General features: G+C 50.1%; 1 protein-coding gene across 1 annotated transcript in view; it reads left to right on the forward strand.

Annotated features, from left to right (window-relative positions):
• Positions 1–26,720, forward strand: part of PTCD3 (pentatricopeptide repeat domain 3) — a 76,065-nt gene that overhangs the window by 28,953 nt on the left and 20,392 nt on the right. Inside the window, exons 14-15 of the mRNA XM_056864737.1 lie at positions 13,245–13,295; positions 14,934–15,023. Of these exons, the coding sequence (XP_056720715.1) occupies positions 13,245–13,295; positions 14,934–15,023 (141 nt within the window). The remainder of the gene's footprint in view (positions 1–13,244; positions 13,296–14,933; positions 15,024–26,720) is intronic.

A 26,720-nucleotide genomic window follows, 5' to 3' on the forward strand; every position in this document is an offset into this window, starting at 1 on the left:
GAGGTTTGCCGCTTGAGTGGACTGGTCCAGACACAGTGGCAATCTCTGGTGAGGGTTCTCTGGATGTTAACGTCGGAGGATACTAATGCTCGTTTAGACCTCCAGGATTTTGATCAGTTGCTGGATGATGCCCGACTGGCAACTGAGGACTTACAAATACTAACCGATTTATTGGATAAGCTTATTGCCCGTGAGACTCTCTCATCCACGGCTCTAACGCGTCCTGTCGCCTTGGGGAAAGGTACCATGGCGGGAGCCGCACCGGCAGGTTTCTCTTTGGTACCCAATGCAGCTGACTGTCAAGCTGAAGCCAAGAGGGTCGCTATCCAGACGGCCCTCCTCTTTGCGGATTGTACAAAGGATACCACGATAGCCACCTTGGCTCAACGTTTGGCCTCGACGTTCGGGGCCGATGCATCCGCGGTCGCGGTCCGAGTGCAACCATTGCTAGGTGGGGATCTCGACCCCCTACTCACGCTCCTGGAAACGGAACTTTTACCGCACATTACCGCAGCTGCCACTCTGAGACTTGAAAGCGCAAAAGCTCTCGCGGATAGGGAAGCTGCTGAAGCGTCTAAGGCGGAAGCCGAGGCTCAAGCCGCAAGGGATAAAGAACTGCAGTTGGCTGCGGATCGGGCGCGGACAGGCGGCCGCCCCAAAGACTCCGGAAGGAGCGGTCCTCCATTGGGTCTGTCTTTTTCCCCGGTATTTGCCCCGTCGCGCACGACCCAACGCGCACGCCGCCTCGCGGAACGACGCCAAGACTCTGAGGAGTCTGAGGAAGAGGACTTGTATGGGGACAGTTCTCAATGGGCCACAAGTTTTAGGACAAGTAAACCTCATCGTACAGGTGGCCCGGGTGAGGACGTTCACCTGTTACGACCTCAGAATCGAGAGCTATCTGGCCGTGTTGATCAACTCCAGGAGCTAATGGAACGCTTGCTTCAGGACAACAGGCAGTTACAGCGGGCCCTGACAACCCCGGCACAACCCGTTCCACAGGGAGCCGCAGTACCGGTTCAGGGAGCGCCAGCCTATCCACTCGCTAATGTGCCTGTTCAACCTCCGGCTCCCGGAGGTCCCGTTTTACCTGCACCCAGGGCACCCGTGCAACCGGGCCAACCCATGCCCGGTCCTTGGAAACAACTCAAGTTGAAAACTACTTACGATGGATCTCTCGAAACCCTGCCCTGTTTCTTGCATCAGGTGGACAGCTATATGCGAGAACAAGGACAGTTCTTCCCTACAGAGGACAGCCGGGTTTGCTATGTGGCTTCCCTTTTGACAGGTAAAGCAGCCGACTGGATGGTCCTCCAGTTCGACACCCGATCCCGCTCTATCCGTTCCCTCAACAATTTCATGACTGCCTTACGGAGGAAGTTTGAGGACCCCTTTCTGGGGGAACGAGCCAAAGCGGAGCTTCTACAACTAAGGCAGGGCTCTACTCCAGTTCGAGAGTTTGCCGATGAATTTCAAAGACTAGCAAGCAGAATTGTGGGCTGGCCCGAAGCCACCCTAATTCACCATTTCAGGGAAGCCTTACACCCTGACATTCTGAACTGGTCGTATATGCGGGGTGATCCCGACACCCTCGAGGATTGGATCCTGTTAGCCGAAGAGGTGGAAAGCCGCCGGCGCTTTATTTCCCTTGTCCGCCAAAGAAACAAGGAGAAAAGCGTCCAAAAGCCCCAGTCCAAGGCACCGCCCCCCAATCCATGGAAACCCGCGCTTCCACCCCAGGATCGCGAAACCCGATTTCAAAGAGGTGCTTGCCTCACTTGTGGGGAACTGGGCCACTTTGCAGCAGTCTGCCCACATCGCCCTGAACCCTTTCGTCCCAGCATGACAGCCCGAGCTAGAGGACGACCTCAACGCAGAGGCACCGAGGCCACCCGCAGCGCAGCGCCGGGAAGACCCACACCCTCTGCACTTCACGTTGAGGACTCATCTATCCTTCCTACATCGAATGACCCCGCCGGGTCCCGGATTACAAATGCCCCATTGGGGGACAACTTTCCTTCTTCTGACGAAGAGAACCCGTGGAATTCTCCAGCTTTAAACCTGGAATCCCCCCTTGATTTGTCAAAAAACGGCTCCGGTCTGTGGTGAGTGGAGCGTCTCCACAGACCTCTGCAGATTCTCCTGCTAAACCGAAAGCTCCCACTAAAGTAAAGGAAGTAGAAACCACCGTTTATGTGGACGCAGTTTTACAACACTATGAAGGTGGTCCCCAACTACCCGTTAAGGCACTCATTGACTCCGGTTGCGGTCGCACTCTCATCAATGAGGCCACATTTGCAGCACTCAAAGTCAAGTCCGAGGCTTTACCAGCCCCCGTCCAATTTGCCCAAATGGATGGAAGCCATTTCAAGGGGGGCCCAGTTGATCATCGCACTATAGGGGTGGCGATGGGAATTGGCTCCCACTGGGAGCAAATAGACTTTACCATAGCCCCTATCCGATTTGAAGTGGTCCTGGGAATTAACTGGATTAAAGGTCATAGTCCCAGTATAGACTGGGAGACGAACACGATCTCCTTTGCCAACCCCAAATGCGACCAGCACCGACAGCAAGTTGCGGTGCTGTCTCCACCCGCTCCGGCATTAATCTCCGATGTCCCATCACCGCCGTCCCTACCTGATGTATACCAGGACTTTGCGGATGTCTTTAACATTAAAGAATGTGATGCCTTACCCCCCCCCCCACCGGGTCACTGACTGTGCAATTGAAGTGGTGAAAGACTGCACATTAATCAAGAGTAAGATCTACCCTATGAGCACTTCCGAGCGCACTGTACTACGGGACTTTCTGGACAAAAACCTTGCCAGAGGGTTCATTCGCCCGTCGAATGCTCCCAACTCAGCCCCCGCGTTTTTCGTCCGAAAAAAGGAGGGCGACCTACGCCTCTGCATTGACTTCCGAAAACTCAATGCAGTTACTCAAGCCAACGCCTATCCTATACCGCTAATTTCAGATATTTTGGGACAACTGCAAGAGGGACGTATATTCTCCAAATTGGACCTAGTAGGAGCCTACTACCGCGTCCGTATCCGCGACGGGGACGAACCCCTCACTGCCTTCTCTAGCTGTTTTGGAATGTTTGAATTCCTTGTGATGCCCTTCGGGTTAAAAGGTGCCCCGGGGGTCTTCATGCAACTCATCAACGAAATCCTCCATGATTTACTGTACCGCGGGGTGGTAGTTTATTTGGACGACATTCTTATTTATTCAAAAACCATGGACGAGCACGTCACTTTGGTCCGAGAAGTTCTGCACCGCCTGCGCAATCACCAACTCTTTGCAAAGCTGGCTAAATGCGAATTTCACCAGAGCAAAATAACTTTCTTGGGATATATAATCTCCCACCATGGCCTTAGCACGGACCCGGCCAAGGTCCAATCCGTCCTCGATTGGACTCCTCCCTCCAACCGCTAGCAAGTACAACAGTTTCTGTGCTTTGCTAATTTCTACCGCGGATTTATCCCTAACTTCGCCCAAATAGCGCTGCCCATCACCGACCTTCTGAAAACCAAGGGTAAAGGAAGCTCTGCTACATTACCCTCCGCTAAGATACTGTGGACTGATCAATGCCAGACCGCCTTTGTAGCCCTCAAACGCCTTTTCACCTCGGAACCTGTGCTACGGCACCCAGACCCAAATCGAATGTTCATTGTACAAGTCGATTCCTCCGACGTAGCTATGGGAGGGGCCCTGCTCCAAAGAGGACCAGATGGTCTCCTTCACCCCTGCGCTTACTTCTCAAAGAAATTTGCGCACTCCCAATTGAACTGGCCCATTTGGGAGAAAGAAGCCTCCGCCGTTCACCATGCACTTACTCTATGGCGACAATTCCTGGAAGGGTCTAAAGTCCCCTTCGAAGTTTGGACCGATCAAAAGAATCTAGCCGCCCTCACAGGAACCCATAAGTTATCCGCGAAACAACAGCGTTGGGCGGAATTCTTTGCTCAGTTTCATTTTGTCCTGAAGCATGTCCCAGGAAAACAAAACGTTCTCGCAGATGCTCTCTCCCGGTTGCCTCAATACCCGGCTAAACTCGATCGGCCAACAGACTCTTTATTTACGCCCGCGCAAAGAGAAGCCCTGCCCGTACTGGCTGTACAAACTCGATCCCAGACGCTGCCCCAGCGGAAGCACACAGTAGCCGGGGCGCAAGCTCCTCCAGCCCTACCGGCCGCCCAGCTGCCCCCACAACGGAAACTCACGATGGCCGGCGCTCCTGCTCCTCCAACCCAACCGGCCGCCTGCAGTCTGCACACCACCGCACGTAAGCACTTCCCCCTCGTCAACCCCCATAACTGCTCCTACTGCCACCGTAAACAAGGGGGGGGGGGTTTCCCGTCTCCGAATCTTTCTTAAATTCCCTTCGGGAACAATGCCTTATGGAACGCTCTGATCAAACCCTGCCTCCTGGTGTAATCGAACAAGGACGCTCTTGGTACAAAGACTCGAAATTGTATGTGCCCAAAGCGCTCCGAAAAGACGTCTTACACTTGGCTCATGGAATTAAAACAGCTGGACACTTTGGGTTCTTAAAGACGCTTCACCTGTTGCGCAGACAATTTTGGTGAGGGAGAATGCGTTCTGACATTGACTCTTCGCAGCTGTCCTGTTTGCGCCACAGTCAAACGATCTCAAGGCAAGCCCCCAGGACTACTGCAACCACTTGAAATACCCAGCAAACCCTGGGAAGTGATTGCTATGGATTTTATGACGGATCTCCCTCTCAGCGGGGGAAAAACTGTGTTATGGGTTATTACTGACTTATTTTCTAAGCAAATACATTTGGTTCCATGTGCGGGGATCCCCTCCGCTCAGAAGTTGGCCCGCCTCTTCGTGTCACATGTCTTTAGACTACATTCGTTTCCGCGCAAGATAATCTGCGACCGCGGAAGTAGTTTCGTTGCTAAGTTTTGGAAAGCTTTTCTCAAATTGGTGGGGGTGGAGCAGGAGTTGTCTAGTGCATACCATCCCCAAACGGATGGTCAAACCGAACGTGTCAATGCTGTACTTGAATGCTATTTGCGTTGTTATGGCAATTACCACCAAGATGACTGGGTGGAACTGTTGCCTTTTGCAGAATATGCCTACAATAATGCTGTACATCAGTCCACAGGTTTCAGCCCGTTTTATGCGGTGTATGGACAGGACTTCGGTCCTATCACCCCAGTAGAAGGTTTGGAGGGGGAGGGGGATGCTGACATTGCCTCTTGGGCACACCCTCCGTACCACATGGCCCTGGCTGGTTAGCAACCTGGACCGAGCCAAGCGCAAATACAAGGCACAGGCTGACAAGCATCGTTCCCCCGGTAGGGACCTGCAAGTGGGTAACATGGTATACATTTCCACCAAGAACCTGCGCTCCACCCGTCCATGCCATAAGCTCAATGCTAAATACATTGGCCCATTTCCCATCATCCGCCTCATAAATCCTGTCACAGTGGAACTGTCTCTCCCCAAAACTCTGAGGCGTGTACACCCCGTTTTCCATATCAGCCTTCTAAAGCCCCATGTTGCTTCCCCACAATGGCACCCAGAGCCGCCTCCTGAACAGCCCATAATGGTGGGGGGGGGGAAGAACATTTCGAAGTCTCCAAAATCCTCGATTCCCGCATACACCACGGGGCCTTGCAATACCTGATCCGCTGGAAACACTTCCCCCCTGCCTATGACGAATGGGTTCGCGCACGGGATGTCTCCGCCCCCAAACTCGTCAACGCCTTTCACAATACCTACCCAGACAGACCAGCCCCCTTGCCGGATGGGAGGGGGCCTTAAGGGGAGCAGGATGTCAGGCTGTTATCTCGGTTTAGATGTTTCCTTTCGTTTCTCTGCTGAACCGTCCAGACTTCAAGGACGGCTACACATACCAAAGCCTGGGAACGCCACTCCTGGGAAATAAAGCTCTGTTTATTCTTTGTAATCTCCCGCTGTTTCTCTGCCTTATATTTCCAAATAACGGGCAAGACAACTCATAGCTGTCATCTTATCCTCAATGCACTGTATTGCCTATTTGACCAGTAAAGCCATCTGCTTGGAATCTGATTGTCTCTGTGGTGATTTCTAGTTCGATGGGTCAAGAGCTCACAGACGGCGGTGATGGGACATTGGAGGTTAATGCTGGAGCGGGTGGAGACAGCACCGCAACTTGCTGTCGGTGCTGATCGCATTCGGGGTTGGCAAAGGAGATAGTGTTCGTCTCCCAGTCTATACTGGGACTATGACCTTTAATCCAGTTGATTCCCAGGACCACTTCGAATCGGATAGGGGCTATGGTAAAGTCTATTTGCTCCCAGTGGGAGCCAATTCCCATCGCCACCCCTGTAGTGCGATGATCAACTGGGCCCCCCTTGAAATGGCTTCCGTCCATTTGGGCAAATTGGACGGGGGCTGGTAAAGCCTTGGATTTGACTTTGAGTGCTGCAAAAGTGGCCTCCGCAACCGGAGTCAATGAGTGCCTTAACGGGTAGTTGGGGACCACCTTTATAGTGTTGTAAAACTGCGTCCACATAAACGGTGGTTTCCACTTCCTTCACCTTGGTGGGAGCTTTTGGTTTAGCAGGAGAATCTGCAGGAGCCGTTTTTTGACAAATCAAGGGGGTTTCCAGGTTCAAAGCTGGAGGATCCCATGGGTTCTCTTCGTCAGAAGAAGGAGAGTTGTCCCCCAATGGGGCATTTGTAATCCGGGACCTGGCGGGGTTACTCGATGTAGGAAGGTTAGATGAGTCCTCAACGTGAAGTGCAGAGGGTGTGGGTCTTCCCGGCGCTGCGCTGTGGGTGGCCGCGCTGCCTCTGCGTTGAGGTCGTCCTCGAGCTCGGGTTGCCATGCTGGGGCGAAAGGGTTCAGGGCGATGTGGGCAGACTGCCGCAAAGTGGCCCAGTTCCCCACAAGTGAGGCAAGCTCCTCTTTGAAACCGTGTTTCGCGATCCTGGGGTGGACGCGCGGGCTTCCGTGGATTGGGGAGCGGTGCCTTGGGTTGGGGTTTTTGGACGCTTTTCTCCTTGTTTCTTTGGCGGACGAGGGAAATAAAGCGCCGGCGGCTTTCCACCTCCTCGGCTAATAGAATCCAATCCTCGAGGGTGTCGGGACCACCCCGCATATACGACCAGTTCAGAATATCTGGGTGTAAGGCTTCCCTGAAATGGTGAATTAGGGTGGCTTCGGGCCAGTCCACAATTCTGCTTGCTAGTCTTTGGAATTCATCGGCAAACTCTCGAACTGGAGTAGAGCCTTGTCTCAATTGTAGAAGCTCCGCTTTGGCTCGTTCCCCCATAAAGGGATCCTCAAACTTCCTCCGTAAGGCAGTCATGAAGTTGTTGAGGGAACGGATAGAGCGGGACCGGGTGTCGAACTGGAGGACCATCCAGTTGGCTGCTTTACCTGTCAAAAGGGAAGCTACATAGCGAACCCGGCTGTCTTCTGTAGGGAAGAATTGTCCTTGTTCCTGCATATAGCTGTCTACCTGATGCAAGAAACAGGGCAGGGTTTCAAGAGATCCATCGTAGGTAGTTTTCAATTTGAGTTGTTTCCAAGGACCGGGCATGGGTTGGCCCGGTTGCACGGGTGCCCCGGGTGCAGGTAAAACGGGACCTCCGGGGACCAGGGGTTGAACAGGTACATTGGCGGGTGGCTGGGCTGGCACTCCCTGCTGAACCGGTACTGCGGCCCCCTGTGGTATGGGTTGTGCCGGGGTTGTCAGGGCCCGCTGTAACTGCCTGTTGTCCTGAAGCAAGCGTTCCATTAGCTCCTGGAGTTGATCTACACGGCCAGATAGCTCTCGATTCTGAGCTCGTAACAGGTGAACGTCCTCTCCCGGGCCACCTGTACGGTAAGGTTTGCTTGTTTGAAAACTTGTGGCTCATTGAGAACTGTCTCCATACAAGTCCTCTTCCTCAGACTCCCCGGAGTCTTGGCGTTGTTCTGCGAGGCGGCGTGCGCGTTGGGACGTGCGCGACAGGGCAAATACCGGGGAAAACGACAGACCCAACGGAGGACCGCTCCGTCCGGAGTCTTTGGGGCGGCCGCCTGTCCGTGCCCGATCTGCAGCCAACTGCTGCTCCTTGTCCCTTGCGGCTTGAGCTTTGGCCTCCGCCTTAGCCGCATCAGCAGCTTCCCTATCCGCGAGAGCCTGTGCGCTTTCAAGCCTCAGAGCGGTAGCTGCGGTAACGTGTGGTAAGAGTTCTGTCTCCAGGAGCGTGAGGAGGGGGTCGGGCTCCCCACCTAACAATGGTTGCACTCGGACAGCGACCGCGGGTGCATCGGCCCCAAACGTCGGGGTCAAACGTTGAGCCAAGGTGGCTACCGTGGTATCCTTTGTAGAATCCGCAAGGAGGAGGGCTGTCTGGATAGCGACCCTCTTGGCTTCAGCTTGACAGTCAGCTGCATTGGGTACCAAAGAAAAACTTGCTGGTGCGGCTCCCGCCATGGCACCTTCCCCCGAGGTGACGGGACGCCTTAGAGCTGTGGATGAGAGAGTCTCACGGGCAATAAGCTTATCCAACAAACCGGTTAGTATTTGTAAGTCCTCAGTTGCCAGCCGGGCATCATCCAGCAACTGATCAAAATCCTGGAGGTCTAAACAAGCATTAGTATCCTCCGACGTTAACATCCAGAGAACCCTCACTAGAGATCGCCACTGCGTCTGGACCAGTCCACTCAAGCGGCAAACCTCTGAATTAGTCCTAAAGAGTTCAGCTACCCGTAGGAGGGTAGGATCCTCTGAGGAGGACTCCAGGGTTCCAAGAAGCAGTAGTCACGGTTCACTCGGAGAGCGCCCTCCTAGCTCCCATCCGAGTGGCAGGCGAACCCTCCAGGGCTCCAGCCTGACTAAAGAATCGATGAAGAAGAGATAGCTGTCATAATGTGAGCTCTTGACCCATCGAACCAGAAATCACCACAGAGACAATCAGATTCCAAGCAGATGGCTTTACTGGTCAAATAGGCAATACAGTGCATGGAAGGCAAGATGACAGCTATGGCTTGTCTTGCCCGTTATTTGGAAATATGAGGCAGAGAAACGGCTGGAGATTACAAAGCATAAACAGAGCATTATTTCCCAGGAGTGGCGTTCCCAGGCTTTGGTATGTGTAGCCGTCCTTGAGTCTGGACGGTTCAGCAGAGAAACGAAAGGAAACATCTAAACCGAGATAACAGCCTGACACGCGACCACCTCAGGATCGCGAAACAAGGTTCCAGAGGGGGGCTTGCCTCGTGTGCGGGGAATTGGGCCACTTTGCAGCGACTTGTCCTCAACGACCGGAGACCACCCGCCCCAGCATGCCACCCCGAACTTGAGGAAAACCTCAACGCAGAGGCACCGCGGCCACCCTCAGCGCAGCGCCGGGACAACCCACACCCTCTGCACTTCACGTTGAGGAATCGGCTAACCTTTCTGCACCAAGCGACCCCGTAGAGTCTCGGATTATAAGTGCCCCAATGGGGGACAACTCTCCTTCTGACAAGAATCAATGGAATGCTCCAGCTCTAAACCTGGAAACCCCTCTTGATCTGTCAAAAAATGGATTCGGTCTGTGGTGAGTGGAGCGTCTCCACAGACCCCTGCAGAATCACCTGCTAAACCCAAAGCTCCCGTCAAGGTGAGTGAAGTGGAAACCTCTGTTTATGTGGATTCAGTGTTACAACACTATAAGGGGGGTCCCCAACTGCCTGTCAAGGCACTTGTTGACTCTGGCTGCGGTCGCAGTTTAATTAGTGAAGCCACATTTGCAGCCCTCAAAGTCAAGTCCGAGGCGTTACCCGCTCCCGTCCAATTCGCCCAGATGGATGGAAGCCCTTTTAAGGGGGGACCAGTCGATCATCGCACACGGGGAGTAGCGATGGGTATAGGTTCCCATTGGGAGCAAATAGACTTTACCTAGCCCCCATTCGGTTCGAAGTTGTCTTAGGGATTAATTGGCTTAAAGGCCATAGTCCTTATTTAGACTGGGAAACGGATACTATTTCCTTTGCCAATCCCAAGTGCGAACAGCACCGACAGGGAGTCGCGGTGACGCCTCCACCCACTCCGGCTTTAACCTCCGATGCCGCATCGCCACCGCCTTTGCCCGACTCCTACAGAGACTTTGCAGATGTCTTTGATGTTAAAGAATGTGATGCCTTGCCCCCCCACCGTACCACTGACTGTGCCATTGAGGTGGTTAAAGACTGCACACTGACTAAAAGCAAGATTTACCCCATGAGAGTTTCCGAACGCGCTGTATTACGTGATTTTTTGGATAAAAATCTCGCTCGAGGGTTCATTCGGCCATCGAACGCTCCCAACTCAGCCCCAGCGTTCTTTGTCCGGAAAAAGGAGGGTGACCTGCGTTTATGCATTGACTTCCGAAAGCTTAATGCAGTTACCCAAGCCAACGCCTACCCCATACTGTTGATTTCCGATATCATGGGGCAATTACAGGAGGGTCGCATTTTCTCCAAGTTGGACTTGGTGGAAGCTTACTATCGCGTCCGTATTCGTGAGGGGGACGAACCCCTCACCGCCTTCTCTAGCTGTTTTGGAATGTATGAGTTTCTTGTGATGCCTTTCGGGTTAAAGGGGGCCCGGGGGGTCTTCATGCAACTCATTAACGAAATCCTCCATGATTTGCTGCACCGCGGCGTGGTAGTTTATTTGGATGATAGTAACTGCCTTCCACACCGCCTACCCGGATAGACCATCCCCTCGCTAGGCGGGAGGGGGCCTTAAGGGGGGCAGAATGTCAGGCATTTCAGTTGCTGTTCACTTTCACTTCCTGCCAACCAGACTCAAGGAATGTTATGCCTACTGTTATGCCTACGGAACTGCAGCCAAGGTTGCAAAGACTGTTATGCCTACTACACTCTGAAGCTCTGGGAAACTACTTTGTTTCTGAAATGTAATCTCTCGCCCTTCCTGTGCATCTATATTACCAAGTTTCAGCCAGACAGCCTCATAGCTGTCACCCTTTCCTTTATGCTCTGTTATTCTATTTGACCAGTAAAGACCAGCTTCTTTGGACCTGATTGTCTATGTCGTGGTTTCTGGTTCATTTGGACCAAGGGCTCACAGGTGGTCCTCCATGGATTTCACACCCACTTCCTTCACTTAGGGTTTTTGGCAGGAAAGTGCCAAAGGGAGGAGAGGCGTTCCTAGTATACTAGAAAGCACTGGCCATCTTTTCTGCAGCTGGCCTGAGCGCACGCAGTCCCAGTGTGGGACTGCACAGAAGATTAAAAAATAAGGCCAAGGACGATGGTGCAAAATAGGTAAAAATATATTTTATTTCTTAGATATAAGTTCAGTCTTCTTTGAAAAACCACCGTAAGATTGACAGATTCCCCTGAAGAAGCCTCTTGGGCGGAACACGTAGGGAATTTTATCTGAGTAATAAAAAAAATATTTTTACCTATTTTGCCCTATTGGCCTTGGCCATATTTTTTATCTCCAGTAACTGGTCCGGCCCTTTTATTTCTCCCTGCCTGTACGGAAGACCACTGAATGAACAACAGTTACAGGTAAGTGCAACCCTGTTTTCTCACATGGAAGCACTATCAAATAGAAACTTGCACTTAGATTCTATGCTGGATAAACCTAGCTCAATATTGCTTCAAAGTTCTGCAAACAGGATAATTATAGTCAAAAAGGGCAAGAGTCCAGTAGCATCTTAAAGACTAACAAAAATATTTTCTGGTAGGGTATGAGCTTTCGTGAGCCACAGCTCACTTCTTCAGGATAATTATAGGCTGTGTTGTGTCACATTTTCTGTTTCTCCTTTTCTTTTGTACACAAGCCCCCACCCTCTGCCAATTTTGTTATGAACTGGACTGAAATAGGTTGCTTCAAAACTTCTATTGTTTTAATCTTTGAACTGGAAATTCCTCAAACAAGCAAGCAAAAAACCAGGTTTTGTTGTTCCTGTTTTTGTCTTACTTGTTTGTTTCAGGAATTGCATGGAGAATTAACATTTGGGAAGTTCATCCTGCTTATACAGCAGTGCAAGATTGCTGAGGCTTGAGGGTAGGAGATTAGAAGAATTGGTTTTTATATGCCGACTTTCTCTGCTGTTTAAGGGAGACTTACAATCTGCTTACAATCGCCTTCCTTTCCCCTCCCCACAACAGACACCCTGTGAGGTAGGTGGGGCTGAGAGAGTGACTAGCCCAAGGTCACCCAGCTGGCTTCGTGTGTAGGAGTGGGGAAACGAATCCAGTTCAGCAGCTTAGTCTCCACTGCTCATGTGGAGGAGGAGTGGGGAATCAAACCCGGTTCTCCAGATCAGACTCCACCGCTCCAAACCACTGGTCTTAACTGCCACACCATGCCTCTTGCTGATTTAGTCCTGACCCTCAGCAGACCAGTATGACAGCACAGTTGCCCTGTAGCTCCAGCAACTGAGGTTTTACACTTGGTGAGCAGGAAGCTGCTCATCTTGCTCCAGAATTTGAGCAGTGCGATGAAGAGAGGAAAATACATACTAAACATCACCCTAATTTCAGGTGCTGTTAGGGTCTCAATCTACCTTCCACAGTTTTCTCTTTTCTCCAGGGCATTCTTGTTGAATCTCCTTTTCTTCATTTTATCCTCACAACAACCCTGTGAGGTTGGTGAGGCCTAGAGGGCTGAAGGTCACCCAGTAAGTTTCATAGCAGAATGGAATTGGAGCCTGTCCTAGTCTGAGACTTTTCATGCTGGTTCTGACCCCTTTGCAGCTTGGGGCCTTTTGCTAGAGCAGATACGTCCCTCCCATCTTCATCAGTCCTTCTCCTGGATTCTTTTACCTCAGAGAACTTGGTTTCTGCCCCCCTCCCCTCCCCCCCACAGGCTGCCTAAATACTTGTCTAATTAGCTTTGCTCTGCTTGTGGAGCATGTGGGGGGGCTTCCGTCCCAAAATTTTCATTTTGTATTTGCTTTGGGGGAAGGGGTGTTATTTGTTGATTTATGGTCACTGAGCCCAAAATTAAAACAGGAAGGACTCTGCAGGGTAAGTGCAACTCCTCCATTTTCTGCATATCTGGGGGAATACAAAACATTGTTGTACTGTTTGTGTATTGTTATGTATTTTAAAGGTTTCTGTCTTAATAAATGGGAATCTGGGTTCAGTCAGTCTTTGTACCTTGGGCAAATTAAGAAATGGCTCAAACAGCCAATACATTTGCCCAAGCTCTTCAAAATTAAATACAACTCTGTTAACTTGTATTCAGCATATTGTTTTCACGATTCAGTATATGTATCTTTATTCATTTCAGAACCTAGCCTGGCAACGTATGACTATCTTCTTGGTGTATTTTATAAATCTGGTACGTAATCTCTGGCGCAATCTGTGGTTCCCTTTTTTCGGGGCTGTCCTGTGCCTCGTGCTGCCCTTGCTGGGGTGCTGGCGCCCTGGCAGCCGCCCATCCCACACAGTTTCTGCTTTTGTACTGAATGCTTGGCTCTCTCCCTCCACTCTTCCTATTCTGGTGCCCTTGTTTAGAAGCCCCGGTGTAGTTTAGCTTTACTGGAGAGGTCTTTGAGCCAACCGACAGTGTTGCAAAGACTAAAAGAGAAGCACGATGCTGAGCAAGGATCCACTTTTACATTTAAAATCTCATAAGGGCTTTTGTTACTTTTCTGTCTTGTCCTTGTCTGAGTCTGACAGAGGCACTGATCTGGTTCGGAAGGTTCAGTGGGGAAGCTGGAAGCAGCGTTGCCCCTTCAAAGCTGACAGGTGCCTGGCCTTTGGGCCACTCTCAGGTGTCCCGCCTGCGGGGAGCTGCTACTTGGCAATTGTCAGTCTTTCAAACCTGTTAGGTTAAATGATGGTTCCTGCAGTCAGCTGTAGGAAACTTTCCTTTCAGTGAAACAGAGATTCATGGAGGGTTATTCCCCCTGCCCCATTTGCTACACAGGTAGGACCGCCCATGCGGAAGATGGAAAGTCTATTCTTGCAGCACAGAGTTATCCCACTTTCTGTATTGCCTAGTCGTAGCAACTGGACACATCAAGAACATTTGCTCTTTTTGTGTGGCTAAGGCTGGAATTTCTTCCGCTGTCCTTCCCTCCTCGGTAGACTGAGAAAGAATCTACCCCTTTAAGATACCGAGGATTCAATCCACAGCAGCCAAGTAAAAAGAAAGTGGCTTCAGGAGATGCCTCCGAATGTCTTGGAAGGAAAGGGTACAGGAAGGGCCATCACCCACAGCTCAAATATATCTCTGTTAACCACAAGGCTGATAGGACAGGGAGCCCATGTCCTGTCCTTTGCCTCAAAGGCGTCAACAGTGCAGGAAGGCCTGGTCGCATCTTTGTGACGCTGCAAGCTTAGTCAGCATCTGTTGACCTCAAGGATGCCTAATCCCACTTTTCAGTCTGCCAAAGTATCCTCGCTCTGTGGGGTTTGAACTGGTGGGGTTTGAACTGGCTGAGACGGAGAGGGAAAGAAATCTGTGGCTTGTAACGGATAGCTCAATGAAAATCTCAGTTCAGTGAGCAGTGGTGGTGAAAAAGCCAAACTCCATGCTTGAGATCATTAGGAAAGAGCATGAACATCAAAAGGACAGTATTGTAACGGATCTCTGGTGCCAGGAAGTTACTTCTGTCCTTGGGTGTGTGGGGGGGGGAGGCAATAAAAAACAGGTACATAGAAACTGAAGTCTTTGACTGTTTTAAAGCAACACGTTAACCACTAAACCATAAGGCTGCTTGATGAATGGCCAGGTACCAGTTTTCTGAAGTTTATTTATTCCAGGTCTTGGTGAAAACCTTGTATCCCAGCCAGTGATCACCGTGTCATCTTTTAACAGCTTTATTTAAAAGCAATCTGGTTATCTGTGAACAGATTAAACGAGGGTCACTTTTATACAGAAAACACTCGCAATATGTAAATGTGACCTACTGTGAGATGCAGCAACCCCTGCTACAAACCGATATATATCAGTGCATGTCTTGTTCCACAGCCATATCTGCACGCGGCCCAACAGAGATTATCTATGAAGTAGTGGATGAGATTGAAGGAAAGAACTTTTCTCCCCAGGACCCAGCTGATGGTAAGTGTCTTTTATTTTATCTTGCGGTGTTTTGGACCAGTGTAATTCAGACACTGATACCAATTATAGTAAATGCAAATAATGTGAACTGAAACTGCATGGCAAGATACCAGGTTTACTGACGTTCCTTTGGGATTGGTCTTTTGGAGTTGTTAAAACAAGACGACTTTCTTTTTAAAAGATTTTTTTTTTACAAGACGGCTTTCTAAATTAATGAATTACATCACAGCAACTTCAGATTGAATGACAAACTGTGGTTTGTTGTTACTGCCTTGTTTTGTTTGGTTTGTTTGAGCATAATGACAAACTGCTGTTTGCTGCAGACTATATAGCCAGTTAATGAAAGACTTCCAGATCTGCAGCAAACTAGTTTGCCATTATGCTCAAACAAACCTAACCAAACAAGGAGCTTCAGATCACTGCATAAACTTGCTGTGGTATCCTGGTTTGAAGGGAAGCAAACCACAGCTTAGGGTTCTGATGTTACAACAAACTATTCTAATTCGAAACATATTAACTAGCTGCACTTCAGGAGCAAAGAGGGAGCATGTGAATTCCAAAGATACCACAAGTCCAATTCCATAGTATGCTGTTTCTTTTGAACCAAGCCCATATGTAAGTAGTGTGCAGGAAAGCCTGTCAGCATATCTTTGTGGGCTTGTCTACGTTTGTGTCTGAATGGTATCAACAACTGCTTATCTGAAGGACCACAATTTTTAAAATTTCAGAAGTGTGTTGTGTATGCCTCTTTCATTGGTTTGGAGTCCCTCGTGTGGACCAGCAAGGCAGGAGGTCAGTTAGCAGTTTGGTCAGAACGTCAGTTAGTTTCTAGCTGAAGCACGGTGAGGAGTCTCGGGGGATCCTTTAAAGGTCAGGACCACAGAAAGCTCACTGGGGGTGGATGCAGACCCACCGGCGAGCAAGGAGCTTGAAGTATTGTTCCAGCAAAGATCGTAAGTGCTTATGTATCCCCCTGAGAAATGTATATCTCCATACCAGCTTTCCAGGATTCGGCTGCTAATGGACCATGCTCAGTTCCAGGGGAATGTGCTCTGCTGGGGCTGAAGTATTTCCTGTTCCCTCTAATGGCTTAGAGGGGAAATGGCATGTCCTGCTGAGCTGTAAATGATGCTGAGGAAGAGGAAAAGGCAACGGGTTAGGGTCGTTCGTTTGACTGGCGAAAAAGATTAGGTCAGTCAACCAGGCAAATACCGGTCAAAGCATTAACACCCACAGATGATACTTTTGATCATTGACAGATCTGATACATGTGGTATTCAGAAAAGCAAATTAGATAACTGATAGTACGGCAACATGAAATTAACTTTTTTAAAATGCAGTGACATTTTAGGTAAAGTTTCCACAATTTTGAACACGTTGCTTTTTATCCTGAAATAACAGCATGTGCGGCTGGGTGAATATGATAACAATAGAAAACAACCAAGCAACGGCTACAGTTAGCAATAATTACTAGCAACTTCTAGCACGTACTCAAGCATACAAACAAATACTATGTAAAAAAAAATTTCACCATTACCTATTGGATTGTAGCTACATATATCTCCCTACTATAGCAACATTATCTCAGGAAAAGGCGGATGAAATTCTTACATGAAACAGTGGAATGATTCAGACGAAAGCTTCTTAAACTGTGGGTCGCAACCCCATATGGGGTCGCATAACTGAATGTGGAGGTCGCAGGGAAAAATTAATTTTAAAATAAATTTATTTATGATTTATTATCAGTAAATGTTTGATTTGTATACCTATTTTATATACCTATATTTATTTATTTATTATTTCCATTTGTTACCCCGCTCTAAGCCAGGCTCAGAGCGGCTTACAGAATATGAAAGTCATATTAATAAAAACACTAAAACATTTTAAAATAGCCCTATAAAATCCTAATCATTATACTAATTTACCTAGGCGTCTCTAACATACGAGTCACAATACATCAACGCAGCTAAGCGAGCAGATGGAAGGCACCAGATGGAATGAAAGGTGTTAACCGCAATGGGAAGTTTAGGGAGGCCAGTCTTTATATATAGGAACCGTAGATGGCCTCAACCATAAGCCTGGCAGAATAGCTGTTTTACAGGCCCTGTGGAACTATTTGAGATCCCGCAGGCCCCTGGTCTCGTTAGCGAGGCTATTCCACCAGGCAGGGGCCAGGACAGAGAAAGCCCTGGCCCTGGTCAAGGCCAGCCCAACACTCCTCGGGCTAGGGACCACCAAAAGATTGTTATTAGCTGAACGAAGGGGCCAGGAGAGGCGGTCCCGCAGATACGAAGGTCCCAGACCATGTAAGGCTTTAAAGGTAATAACCAGCACCTTGAATCTGACCCGATACCCCAGCTGGAGCCAGTGCAGCTGTTTAAGCACTGGCGTGATACGAGCCCGTGACAAGGACCCCGTAAGCAGCCTCGCTGGGGCATTTTGTACCAGCTGGAGTTTTTGAGTCAGCCTCAAGGGCAGCCCTACGTAGAGCGAGTTACAGTAGTCCAGCCTGGAGGTGACCGTCGCATGGTTAACTGTAGCTAAGTCGGGGCGGGAGAGGTAAGGCACCAGCTGCCGACCCAGTGGAGTTGGAAAAAAGCCGACTAGGTCGCAGCTGTGACCTGGGCCTCCATAGAGGCATCCAAGGTCTCACCCAGGCTCCTGACAGGTGTTAGTGGCACGCCGTCAAGAGCCGCAAGTCGGCACCCTGCCCCAAGGCCGCCCCATCTGAGCCACAGGACCTCCGTCTTCGATGGATTTAACTTCAGCCGGCTTTGCCTCAACCACGCAGTCACGGCATCCAAGCACCTGGCCAGTGTTTCCAGGGCAGAGTCTGGATGGCTGTCCATCAACAGATAAAGCTGGGTGTCATCAGCGTACTGCTGACATCCCAACCCGAAACTCCGGACAAGCTGGGCAAGAGAACGCATGTAGATGTTAAATAACATAGCGGAGAGGATTGCACCTTGCATCACCCCACACACCAAAGGAAACAGCTGCGACACCTCTTCCCCTAGCGTCACTCTCTGTCCCTGACCATGGAGAAAAGAGCTCATCCATTGAAGGGCTAAGCCCCAGATCCCAATGTTGACAAGATGCTTGTGTAGAAGATCATGATTGACCATGTCGAAGGCTGCTGATAGAGCCAATAATATCAGCAGCCCCGCCCCTATCCAGCTGTCGAGGCAGATCGTCTGTGAAGGCGACCAGAGCCGTCTCCGCCCCATGGCCAGGGCAGAAGCCAGACTGGAATGGGTCCAAAACTGATGCTTCATCCAGAAAGACCTGGAGCTGCTCGGCCGCCGCTCTCTCAACTACCTTTCCCAGGTACGCAAGATCAGACACTGGGTGGTAGTTGGCAAGGTCCCTTGGATCTAATGAGGGCTTCTTTAAGAGCAGACACACCACTGCCTCCTTTAAACCCCCTGGGACGGTCCCGGTGTCAAAGGACGCATTGATAATCTCTCCCAAGGGGTCCCGCACCACCTCCTGGGAGGCCTTGACCAACCAGGAGGGACACGGGTCCAAGAGGCAAGTGGTGGGCCTTACAGCCATCAGGACTCTTGTCGACATCGTCTGGAGAAAGCCAGCTGAAATGATCCAATATTGGACCAGAAGATGGGCAAGGGGCCTCGCGTAAAAAGTTCTCCAGCTAAAAGTGGGAAAAGTCCCTGATCTAGACATCCCGTCCCTTTTTCCTACATTACTACTGGGATTATACCCACCTTTCTACGTGACTACACTAATGTTGCTTTCTACTATTGAACATTAATCTTGCTCTACCTCATTATGACTTTTTCTCTGTTTAGTATCTCCACAGTATTTATTCTCACTATGTGGACTTTGATGTCTACATTACCAGTATTTGATTGTTCAACTATATTGGAATGTATTCTACATATTGAAAATATGTCCATATGATTTACCATTAAATACTCTTTTGACCTGCATTTGGTCTTCACTTTGTTTTCCCACCTGCCCATGATGTAGAGTTTCTCGGCTCAGAGGGACAAAGGGCATCTTTATGATGGGTGTTTCCTTTTCCTCTTAGCTCGGGAGGCAGGATTTAATATTTAAATTTTTCCTGGCTTCTCAGGGTAAACGCCTTCTATTGCCATTTATTTCCTGCCTTGATCGGGAGAGCAGCCCTTTGCAGCTCTCTGCTACTAAGGATAGAAATTACCCAGCCTTACTTCTATTTCCAACTAACTTATACTTAATTCTTTTTCTACTCTTACCTACTTCTATCCCTATTTCCTTTGTTCGGGCATAGGGAATACTTGAAATTTAAAACAGGGATCCCTTCCCGCCAAAACAAAATGGCGGATCGGCAGGACGACAGTTATATTGCCACAGCCGATCTGGATCCTAGCCTCCTCAAGGCTATGCCTCATCCATCCGAGGTCATCCAGCCTTCCACGAGTCAGCAAATTGACTTGAAGGCAAAAACAAAAAGAAAACACGGTTCAGGCGACAGCAGCGGTAAGTGCAAAAAGTTCGTCTCGACCAGTACCAAGCGCGCTAAACGCCTCATCGAAAAAGCCCGCGGAGGAAAGATTGCAGCGGTGGGTGGCGCGAGGAGTTCAGCGGCATCATCCGCTCCCTCCTCTACTTCCTTTCGGGTGCAGGGCCGGGAGTATGGCGGCTCGCCATTACCTTCGGGCACTCAGTCTTTGGACGCGGAGCACACGGAGCCCCATCTGGTACCCGGCGCCCACTCCCTGCAGCTAACCAGGGAACGGGTCCAGGAGGCTGGCGGCTTGCCTTTGCCTCGTGCCGGTTCGTCCTTAGGCGGCTCGCCTCTAAATCAAGGACGACAAGCGGCAGCGGAGACTCCATCTACCGGTAGGATCCTCCCCCCTCTGCAAGACGAAGGTCTAGCCTTCTTAAAAGCAGAGCTCTCTTCCCTTATTAAAGACGCCTTCACTGGGCTTAAGAGCAGTACAGCCCATTGCTATGCAGAATTACCCTATTCAGGGTGTGCAAGCCCAAGGCTATTACAACATGGGCCCCCTCCCAAACCAATCCGCTACAGGCAATGTTTCTGGGACCTCACATGGGGAGGGAAAATGCCCCACTAAAGCGGCTATTAAAGATGGATCTGTACATCAGACCATGCAAGGGGATGAAGGTGATGAGTCTGTGTATTCAAATGACAATGACAGTGAAAGGGAAGAAGGTGAATTTAGTTCCGATGGCGAAGATATAATTGAGCAACCTAAACAGTCAAGGGTATTTTGTGCAGAGGAATTTCCTCTATTATTATCAAAGACACTAGCTGCACTTGATCTTTCAGATGACACTGACACCCAGAATTTTCAAAGTAAAAAAGGAACAAAAGAGTTCTTTCACATGCATGACACTCCTGATAGAGTAATATCAGTACCAGACTATTTTTTGTCACTCATGAAGTCAGAATGGGAAAAACCAATGACTTCAAAACAGTGGCCTGTAACATCTAGAAAGTTCTACAACGTAGACCAAGGCACATCAGACATGCTCAAGGTTCCCCCAGTGGAAGCTCCGGTCACTGCACTTCATACATCAGACCTAGTAACTGAGGAAGATCAGACTCTGATCAGGGGCCCTGCTGACAGAAAGGCAGAACTAGCCTGCAAAAAATCCCATGAAGCATCTGCATTAGCTGTTAAGGCTTCAGTGACGTCGGCATTGGTGTCTAGAGCCGCAATAATTTGGGCTAGAAAATTGACACAACTCATCCCACAGGAAGAAAAGCAGGCCAGTGAAGGTGTGTCTAGACTATTGAGGGCAGTTTCCTTCCTGGCCGACTCAACACTAGACACCATGACTTACGCAGCTAGAGCCATGGCTACCACAGCGGCAGCTAGGAGGGCGCTTTGGCTCCGCCCGTGGCAAGCAACCCACCGATCAAAATTGGTTTTAATGGGTTTCCCTTACCAGGGAAAAAGGCTATTCGGGGACAAATTAGACCCCATTTTAGTTGAAACTAAAGATAAGAAGGCATTGCCAAAAACTCTTCAAAAGGAATACAAAAATCAGACATTTACTCCATTTCGCTCATACCACACGCTACAAAAGTTCAGACCTGACCAACGTCGTGGACAATGGAACCAGAACCGTAACTCCTTTTGGAGAGGAGGAAGGTTTAATAGAGGTTCAAAGTTCACCCCATATCAGGGCAACAAAGGGAGTAAACCCAGTCGCCAAACTAAACAGTGACGCTACACTACAGCCTGTGGGAGTATTTTCAACCACAATGGTAGTCCTCCCGGCCAGACCAGTGGGTCATGAACATCATAACTCAGGGATACAAAATAGAATTTGATCACATCCCATCAAACAGACTAGTAACCTCACCAGTCTCCAGGACCAAGGACAAGCTTCAGAGAACATCAGAAGCTATACAGCACTTGATGGATATCAAGGCTATACAGACAGTGCCTCCATCGGAACGCTCATCGGGAATCTATTCAGTATTCTTCACAGTGCCCAAGAGAGACGGAGGATGGAGAGCCATCCTAGATTTGAAGTTTCTGAACAGATTCATCCCCTTAAGACGTTTCCGAAAGGAGACACTAAAAACAGTAACAGAGGCATTACAACTTATGGATTTTCTAACATCCATAGACCTCACAGAGGCATACTTACATATTCTCATACATCCTCAGCACCGTCGCTTCCTGAGATTTCTTTATCAAGGAAGTCATTACCAATTCAGGGCTCTCCCCTTCGGGTTAACATCTGCCCCAAGGGTATTTACCAAAGTGCTAGTAGCCCTAGTGGCGGAACTGCGCAAACAGGGTGTAAGAATACACCCCTATCTAGATGACATATTGATCTGTGCAGACTCAAGACAGCAAAGCGTACAACACACAAAACTGGTAATAGAAAATCTATCATCACACGGACTCCTAATAAATTACAAAAAGAGCAAGTTAACTCCATCTCTACGACTGACACACTTAGGCGCAGAGATAGACACACAACAAAACAAACTATTTCTCACAAGAGAAAAAATCGTTCTAATTTCATCACTAGCCAGAAAAACTTAAGTTGCCAGATCATCCAAACTCATGTCCCTTGCCAAACTACAGGGACACATGGTAGCATGCATACCCACTATTCAATGGGCAAGATTACATGCAAGACCCCTACAACGGCTCCTCCGGCCATGTCAAAGGGACATACAAAAGAAAAGAGACTTCAGCATTCTACTTACCAGGGACGCCAAAAACAGCTTGCAATGGTGGTCAGACCCAAGCAACCTGTCAAAGGATCTTCGGTTTATTTACCCAATCCCAGATCAATTACACACAGATGCGTGCACAACGGGATGGGGGGCAACACTTCACAATCACATAGCCCAAGGAACGTGGTCTCTACAGGAACAGAAACTCCATATAAACACTCTGGAGATCAGAGCGATTTACAAGGCCTTACACAGCTTCAAGCAACAAGTACAAGGGAAAGACCTACTGATCAGGACAGACAATGTAGCCACAAAGGCACATTTAAACAAACAAGGGGGGTCCAGATCATCAACACTACACAGGGAAATACTTCCGATACTCAGGTGGGCAGAGACCAATCTAGCGTCCCTACGAGCAGAACATATAAAAGGAACCACCAATATACAGGCAGATTGGCTCAGCAGGGAGACTATCAGCGAGGCAGAATGGTCTCTCCATCCAGACATCTTCCATTGCATCACACAAAAATTCGGAACTCCAATAGTGGATCTATTTGCAAACACTACAAACCATCAACTCCCTCGTTACTACACGCAGTTAGGAGCGGAACGGACAGACGCACTGACAGCACCCTGACCCAAGGGGATGCTATATGCATTCCCACCCCTTCCACTCATACCAAGAGTGCTAAGGAGGATAAGGATGCTGAAGGCACATGTGTTGTTCATAGCGCCGTACTGGCCCAGGCGCCCGTGGTTTCCCACCTTAATTCAGATGTCAAACAACCCCATCTGGAGACTACCGGTCATACCAGACCTCCTAATACAGGGCCCAGTTTGTCATCCAGATCCAGGATGGTACAAAATGACCGTATGGGAATTGAAAGGGTGTCAGGCCTGTGTCTCAGTTTCGCTTTTCCACCGACTTGCTCCCAAGGATTGTTTTGCATTCTTAGACTCTTTGAAGTAGACAGTACTCCGTGAGAACAGAGGCATCTCTAGACTGTTTTGAAATAGTAATCTCTTGAGCCTGTCCTGGGCTGCTGAATGCTGAATACTTTTTTCTATGCTTTTATATAGTCAAGTGTATCCCAGTGCCCTCCATTGCTGTCTTAGATCCTGTATGCTCTGTTTACCTATGCTGCCAGTAAACCATCTTCCTTGGACCAGTGGTTATTGGTTCAGACTAGGGCAAGGGCTGACATTAAGACAGCAATCCCTTACTTCTTCTCTTACCTGTCAGGTTGGAGCCCCGGAGGGTTCGCCTGCCACTCGGATGGGAGCAAGAGCAGTGCTCTCCGAGTGATCTCTCCGTGGCTGGAGCCCCGTGTGGTTCGCCCCTGACCCGGTGGACCTGATCCCCAGGTAGTGGGTTCCTGCTAGGAGCCCTGGAAGGCTTCTATCCATGGTCCCTTCCGTTGAGAACGCCGACTGACGACCCCGACCTCGTACGGAACGTTATAGCTGAACTATTTCGCACTAACACGGAAGTTAGTCATTTAAATGGGCTTGTTCAGACTCTATGGCGTTCTCTAGTCGCAACGGTCCCCTGGATGTCTGACGCTGCCAACGCCTGCCAAGACCTCCAGACCCTCGACCGGTTGGTGGATGATGCTCGGTTGGCGGCTGAGGATTTACAACTACTGACTGGATTGTTGGACAAACTTATTGCTCGTGAAACGCAATCAGCTCTGAACGCGCTCCCAATCCGTCCTGCTGACATGGCGACCCCGATCACACCACCCCCCGAGCTCTGCCAAGCTGAAACTAAAGCGGTGGCCGAGCGAGTTACTGCCCTCTTCCATGGACACACTGAGGCTACTATTTCTGTGGCTGAACTTACGAAACATCTTGCCCCCGATTTCGGTGCGGATGCAGCAGCCTTAGCGGTACAGATCCAACCCATGCTGGACCTGCAGGATCAGCGCGCTGAACTCCTCTTCACATTGGAACAGGAAGCTCTTCCACTCGTTACCGCGGTGTTGGCTGCCCGACTGGCCACCGACCTGGATTTGGCTGAGCGCAAGAAAGCGGAGGAGCAAGCGCGAGCGGCGGCTGAAGCCGCAGCAAAGGCTCGGGCGGAGCAGGAGGAGAGAGAACGCTTGGCCCGTGAACGGGCGTGGAGTGACGCGCGTCCCCAACAGCCCAAGGACTATGAATTACCTTCGTTCTTCCCGTCTTTCGTCCCATCTCGTAGCGTTCAACGAACCCGCAGATTGGCGGGGACTTTGCCCGAGAGATCGGATAATTCCGACGAGGAGCACTTATATACAGGAGAATCTCTTTGGGCCACTGGATTGCGGTCCAGCCAGTCCCGCCGAACTAGCGGTGCTGGCAACAAGATGTTTTTACTACGTAACCAAAATATTGGATCTCATGGAGCAGGTCGCACGCTTGCAAGATCAACTGGCCTTAGTACTCAGGGACAATGACCAGTTACAATGGGCTCAAACTGCACCAGTTACCCCCGCTCCCATGATACCGCAGCAGCTGTCGCAACAACCAGCTGCCCCGGTGGTTCCTCCTGGCGGAGGAGGGCCCGCCGGAGGGCCCGTCGCGCCCAATGGAGGACCTGTAGTTCCAGGCGGAGGCCCTGCAGCCCCTGGCGGGGGATCTGTCGCACCGGGCGGAGGACCAGCAGCTCCTGGCCCCACAGCACCCGGAAGAGTGCCTGTTGCACCTGTCTTACCGGGAATTCCAGCCCCTGGATACCCGCCTATGCCCCCAATGCAATGGAGACCGCCAAAACTGAGAGTTACTTACGACGGCTCTGTTGAGACCTTACCCCGTTTTTTGCATCATGTGGATAGTTATATGAGGGAGCAACGGCAGTTCTTCCCAACCGAAGATAGCTGCGTCCGCTTCGTTGCCTCTCTATTAACGGAGAAAGCGGCTGACTGGATGATTCTACCGTTTGATACACGGTCCCGCTCCATTCGTTCCCTTGACAATTTTATGTTCGCCTTGCGACAGCGGTTTGAAGATCCCTTCATGGGAGAGAGAGCCAAAGCGGAACTTTTACAACTCAGGCAAGGCTCCTCTCCAGTTCGGGAGTTTGCAGATGAATTCCAAAGACTTGCGAGTAAGGTAGTGGACTGGCCAGAAGCTACCCTTATCCACTACTTTCGCGAAGCATTGCACCCAGACATTTTAAACTGGTCTTATATGCAAGGCGACCCAGACACCCTTGAGGACTGGATTTTGCTGGCTGAGGAAATTGAAAGCCGCCGGCGGTTCGTTTCGCTAGTCCAAAATAGAGCTAAAGAGAAAGGCGGACAAAAGCCGCCCACCAAACCTTCAACTCCCAACCCGCAGAGACCAACCCGGCTCCCTCTGGATCGCGAGTCCCGTTTCCAGAGAGGGGCTTGTCTCGTTTGCGGGGGAATGGGTCACTTTGCAGCGGCTTGCCCTCAACGCCCAGAGACCACTCGCCCAAGCATGCCGCCTCGAGCTCGAGGACGGCCTCAACGCAGAGGCACCGCGGCCGCCTGCAGCGCAGCGTCGGGACGACCCACACCCTCTGCACTTCACGTCGAAGAATCGTCTAACCTCCCTGCACCAATCGACCCCGTAGAAGAATCGAAGAATCGTCTAACCTCCCTGCACCAATCCCCGGATTACAAGTGCCCCAGTGGGGGACAACTCTCCTTCTTCCGACGAGGATAATCAATGGAATTCCCCAGCCCTTAATCTGGAAACCCCTCTCGACCTGTCAAAAAACGGGCACGATCTGTGGTGAGTGGAGCGTCCCCACAGACCCCTGCAGAATCTCCTGCAAAACCCAAGGCTCCTGTCAAGGTGAGTGAAGTGGAAAACACTGTTTATGTGGATGTAGTGCTACAAAACTACAAGAAGGGCCCCCAAATACGTGTCAAAGCACTCATAGACTCCGGCTGCGGACGCACTCTAATCAATGAGGCCACGTTTGCAGCCCTAAACGTCAAATCCAAGAACTACTGGCCCCCGTCCAATTCGCCCAAATGGACGGCAGCCAGTTTAGAGGGGGGCCAGTCGACCGTCGCACACGGGGAGTAGCGATGGGTATCGGTTCCCATTGGGAGCAAATAGACTTTACCATAGCTGCCATCCGATACGAAGTGGTTTTGGGGATTAATTGGCTCAAGGGTCATAGCCCTTACATAGATTGGGACGCTGACACAATCACGTTCGCCAGCCCAAAATGTGAGCAACACCGACGTGAACTCGCGGTTGTACCTCCACCCGCGCCTGCCTTAACCTCTGATGCAGTAGTGCCAACACCTTTACCCGAGGTATATCGAAACTTTGCAGATGTTTTTGACATCTTACCCCCCCATCGTGCCACGGACTATGCAATTGAAGTTGTGAAAGACTGCACATTGTCCAAAAGCAAGATTTACCCTATGAGTGTCTCCGAACGCGCTGTGTTGCGAGACTTTTTGGATAAAAATCTTGCTCGGATTCATTCGGCCGTCAACCGCCCCTAATTCAGCCCCCGCTTTCTTTGTCTGTAAAATGGAAGGTGATTTGCATTTGTGTATAGACTT

This window comes from Euleptes europaea, chromosome 18, assembly GCF_029931775.1.
Source record: "Euleptes europaea isolate rEulEur1 chromosome 18, rEulEur1.hap1, whole genome shotgun sequence".
Classification (NCBI taxonomy): Eukaryota; Metazoa; Chordata; class Lepidosauria; order Squamata; family Sphaerodactylidae; genus Euleptes; species Euleptes europaea.